The sequence below is a fragment of the Orycteropus afer genome, unplaced genomic scaffold, assembly GCF_000298275.1.
Source record: "Orycteropus afer afer isolate SDZICR_OR568_19922 unplaced genomic scaffold, OryAfe1.0 scaffold00037, whole genome shotgun sequence".
In the NCBI taxonomy this organism is placed as follows: domain Eukaryota; kingdom Metazoa; phylum Chordata; class Mammalia; order Tubulidentata; family Orycteropodidae; genus Orycteropus; species Orycteropus afer.
In genome coordinates, this window is record NW_006921624.1 from 9034121 (window position 1) to 9039006 (window position 4886).

The 4886-nt window shown below is 47.4% G+C and overlaps 1 protein-coding gene across 1 annotated transcript in view; it reads left to right on the plus strand.

Moving 5' to 3' along the window:
• The first annotated feature begins 3866 nt into the window (after nucleotides 1–3866).
• Nucleotides 3867–4886, plus strand: part of ASTN2 (astrotactin 2) — a 1259674-nt gene continuing 1258654 nt past the window's right edge. The window contains exon 1 of the mRNA XM_042780380.1: nucleotides 3867–3902. Within this exon, the coding sequence (XP_042636314.1) occupies nucleotides 3867–3902 (36 nt within the window). The remainder of the gene's footprint in view (nucleotides 3903–4886) is intronic.

The window sequence follows — 4886 nt, forward strand, 5'->3', positions numbered from 1 at the left end:
GGGCGAGTTGAGATGGAATAGTTAGGTAAGTAAGGAATCCTGGTGGCACAAAGTGTAAGTGCTCGGCTGCCCGGTGAAATGTTGGCGACTCAAATCCACCCAGGAGGTCTGCAGGAAAATGACTTGGTGATGTGCTTCTGTAAAGATTACAGCCTAGAAAACCCTTTGTTGCAGTTCTGGTATATCACATGGAGTCACTTTGTGTCAAAAATCCAATCCACGGAGCCTAACGATGATGAGTTAGTCAAGTAATCTTAGGGAGAGGGCTTTATTAGCTAAGGCCTATAGAGGTCGCCATGATTTGGGGATCAACTCCACAACAGCTAACAACAACAATAGAAAAGTAAATGGTAAGTGGGTGAAGACTGGAGGGAGTTCCCCCGGGCAGGAGAAGGAGTCTTATGAAGATCCTGGGGCAACAAGAGCTTAAAACATTCCAGGAACAGGAGAGAGACCAGTGGGCCTGGAACAGTGTTGGGAACTCTGTGACATGAAGGTGGAGAGATCTCACAGGGGTCGAAATCACCATGACTTTTCAGGACCATTATGGGGATTGAGTAAGATCATGATAACGAAAATATTCACCACACACAGACACACATGTGTGAACCTAATATGTCCTGGATATTTTCACATGCATGTGTCACTTAACTCCCATAATGATTCTGAAGAGTTAGGCCCACTTTCCCCATTGTGACAAATGACAAAACAAAAAGTCTTATGAGAGCAGTGTTAATGGAGTGCCCCAGTAGGTAACCAGCAAAGATGATATCTAAACCACTTTGCCCCCCAACCCCTGCTTTTTTAACTACACCAGGCTGCCTGAGTCAAGTGATCTGAATAGAAGGAATTTTGTAAAGCAGAATAGACTACGGAGAGGGAAGATAAAGGAAAGAAAAAAAACATACAAAACTACCTAGATAGACAAATATGAAAGATGAAGCAGAAAGAAACGTTTGCTGGGTGGACTGGAAAGAAGTTAGAATGAATGAGAAGGAATTTCTGATCAGTCGAGTCAGAGGTGAGTGCAAAAGGGGACCCTAGATGGCAAATAACAACAACAACAGAAGGAACTCTGGTGGCATAGTGCCTCAGGCATTTGACTGCTAACCAGAGTGGTTGAAACCCACCAGCCACTCGGAAGGAAGACTGGGCAATCTACTCGAGGGTTCGCTAGGAGTCAAGACCGACTTGAGGGCAGTGAGTTTGTTTTTTCTGGTTGAGAGAATAAATTAAATCAATAGTGAAATGTGATTAAATGAGAGGCTGAGCAAAGAGGAGAAAGGATGAGGGGACGAGAGGAGGTAGCCTTCAGCCGTCCAACAGAGAATTGGATGGAAAACTACAGCCTATTAGGAAGGAGCAGTGCAGGGTCAGTGCAAGGAGGCAACCTGCTGTGACAGATGGAATAAGAATTGGGGAGTCAGAGGGACTAGTGTTCCATCGTGGGTAACTACAAGATCAAAGTCAAATTTCTTAATTTCCCTGAACCTCAGCATCCACATCTATCAAATGGGAATGGCGATCCTTGTTTCAGACGTTGCAGGGATTATACATCAAAAGCATAGTTTCAATTTCCTGAGCACCTGCTGTATGTTAAGCACTGTGAAAAATTATTTCTGAAGGTTCACAACCACTGTAAGGCAAGAACTGCTTCCGTCATTCCCTGATACGCTACATCAAGTTCTAAAGTCACAGAGTATGTGTGCAGAAATAGGAGTTCTTTTTCTCTGGTTCTTCCAGACTTGACATTGCCTACAAGATACAGCTGAAACTCCTCAAAATGAACACCAATTTCCTCACCTGGCTTTTCCGTCTTGTCTTTAATCACTCCCTCTCCCCCTCATTGAAGTTTCTCTCTCTCTTTTGTAAGCTTTGCCCTCTCTGACCTCCATTTGTTTCCACATCCTGTAATCTCCAATTGTGCTTACAGGTAGGAGTCTAAGTTGCAAGCAACAGCAACCAATTCTGGATAATTGAAACAGAAGCAGAATCCATTAAGGTGATATTAGATTATTGAGAATCTCCAGGAGGGCGCAGGATCGAGTCCATCCAGTCGAGAGCATCACTCCCAATCACAGCACAGAACTGGGCTACTGCAAATATTGTCACCACTGCAACCAGGCATAAATGAATAGGACAATTCACACTTTGACACCAGTGATACTGGGCTTAGGACACTTCTGTCAGAACTGTTTCCTCTATCAATGAAACATGAATATAACTGCTCCAACTGTTGACACTTTGGTCCTCATAGGAATTCTTTCTGATTCAAGCCTCCTTCCTAGCATCTGGGATGGATGAATCTTACTGGTGAAGTCTGAGTTATGTGCCCAAGCCCTAGCTGCGGTGGAGCCTGAGAAAGTATCTTGAAATTTCTGCTTCTTTGGCGGGAGGTGGACTGTGCCTCTGAGCATCAAGCATTCTTGGATGCAGAAAAGGGATTCAGATGTTGAATTTGCAAAGCATGCCAAATGCAATCTCTAACTTGGAATGCCCACCCCCAGGCTGCTAGTCCTTTAAGGCTCAACTCCAGTACCACCTCCTCTGTGAAGCTTTCTTTGATTTCTCCAAGCACAAGTCTCAAACACCTCATCTAGGAAACACATGTCTGCCTCCCTGACTAGTGCCCGAGATATTTCTGTGCACATCTCATCTCCCCTCATGTCATTACAAGCTCTCCAAGGGCAAAAGTGTGCTTGTCCATCTATGCATCCCCATACAGTGCCTGGTAGGAGCACTGGATATTTGGTGGTGAATGAATGAATGAAAGTGTTGGTCTCATTCGACAGTACTTTGTACCAGAGGTCCATGACGGACTTGCACAGACTCTGCCTTACATAAGGGAACCCTTTTTTCCTGGTGTGCACTTCTATAAATGGACTATGTCAGCATATTTGAAGAAAGAGCCATAGAGAATCAGAACTCCCCATTGCAGAGCATAGTGGTGGATTGTAAGGGTACAAAAGAGAGACTGAGGGAGGCAGGGAGACATATTTTGGAGGAATAAATGAACTGGAGCAGACATCAGCCAGGCAGGAGAAGGTTTAGAACTAAAGGACTTGAAAGACCAGATTTCTTCCCCATGTTTGGGTCCACAGATTAGTAAACTGAGACAGGAGAAACATCCCATACAAATCTCAGAACAGAAACAGAACCAACTGCTCTCAGGCAGATGTGCCTTTCATGGCAGGCATCTCCGACATGCAGGGTTTCCCAAGGTCACCAAGGACAGTGTGACTTAATGGAAACTGCCAAAGCTTTGAAGCTTGGAGTTCAAATCTCAACTCCGCCACTCATTAGCTGTGTGACACTGGAAAGTCCCTTTAGTTCTCTGTCCTCTTGATCTCAGTTTGCTCATCTAGAAAATGGGAATGATAATATCTCTCATTGGATTATGGTGATGTATTAAAGATAACATCTGAATTTCTAGCATTTGGAGAATGTTTAATAAACAATATTATTAAGTTCAAGGTCAAATTTTTTGCAAAAAAAAAAAAAGCAAAAAGATTTTGCTTTTTTCTTATTTTTCAGTTTTTTGCCTTTATTCAAAGTTATATGAGAAAAAAAGAAAGTCATGGGTGTGTTTGTAGGGGGTGGGCAATTCAAGTGAAGGGTTAAGGAAGGGGAAAGGAGGCACAAGAGGGAAGAGCTAAGGAGAGATGTTGATGTGCTGAGCCTGGACAAAAGGTGCAGGTAGACCAGTCTGACAGAGACGGAAGTGGCTCACAAACCATAGGGAGGAAGCATTTACAAGATTAAAGTCAAGGTAAGGAAGAAGGAAATGAGTGGAGAGATAAAAGAGAGGACAGAGGAAAGATGAAGAAATGCAAGAAAGTAGGAGGGGTAGGGGCGGCAAGCACTGGATGCCTGGAGAAGTGACCATCCCTGGAGGCTCTGAGGTATGTGGGTCGGAGGTGGAACCAGCCCAAGGCCAAAGGCTGCAGTCAAGCGTTTGGGGAGCAGCCGGAGGTTTTCAGCTCTGCTTTGAATCTAGGAAAAGAAGGACTGGGAGTGACGAGGGTGAGCAGACCCCTCTTCTGGGAATGGAGCAGAGGACAAAGGACTTGGAGGCCACGGATAAAGGGCACAGACAGTAGGTTTCTACCTTGTGCCCTTTTCAGGAATTTCACACTGAGCCAGGCAGCCTAGTAAAGCAGCTCCAAGCTGGGAGCAGGGATCCAAAATAAAAGCGCTCAAGTGGGCTGGCAAGCAAGACAGCAGCTAGGGGGCTAGTACAGTCTGGTCGGAGTTGGGGAGTAGAGGGCAGAGTTGGACGCCCTCTATACACTAGCAGTTGTTGCAACCACCGAGGCCAGGGTGCAGGGAAGAGGTGGGGTCCTGGCCGTGGGAGAATGAATGCATGAGCTGTGCCCAAGTGATTGGGGAGGGGATTCTGAAGCCAGAGGAGTTATTTCAGTGACTAGAAAAGGGTAGGCAATTGACGACAGGACTTGTTCTTGGGCCTGAGGGGAGACAAGTTAAGGCTTGGCCTTGGGGGCGCCCCCTACTACCGAGAAGGCGGGGACTCAAGCAAGGCAGGGCTAAGGCGTGCCCCCAGGTGCTGCTCCCGGGCTGAGCCAGGGGTGCGGTAAAGCCTGGCTAGGTGAGAGCGCCCCGGGATAGGGGAAGACAGAGGGGTCCCGAAGTCTTAGGAATTTAGAGAAGGGTGGTGTGGCTAAGATCATTTGGGGGCAGTACTGGGGGATCCTGGGAAAGCGGAGGGGGCGCGGGGGATTCGCACGAGGCCGGGCGGAGCCTCGGGAAGGTCCGGGGTCTGCGGAGGGAGCCGGAGAAGGGGACGGGCGGCGGGGCCCGGGAGGCAGCGCGGGGAGGGGGGGGCGGTCCAGGGCCGATCGGGAGGCGGAGCCCGAGCTGGGGGCTGC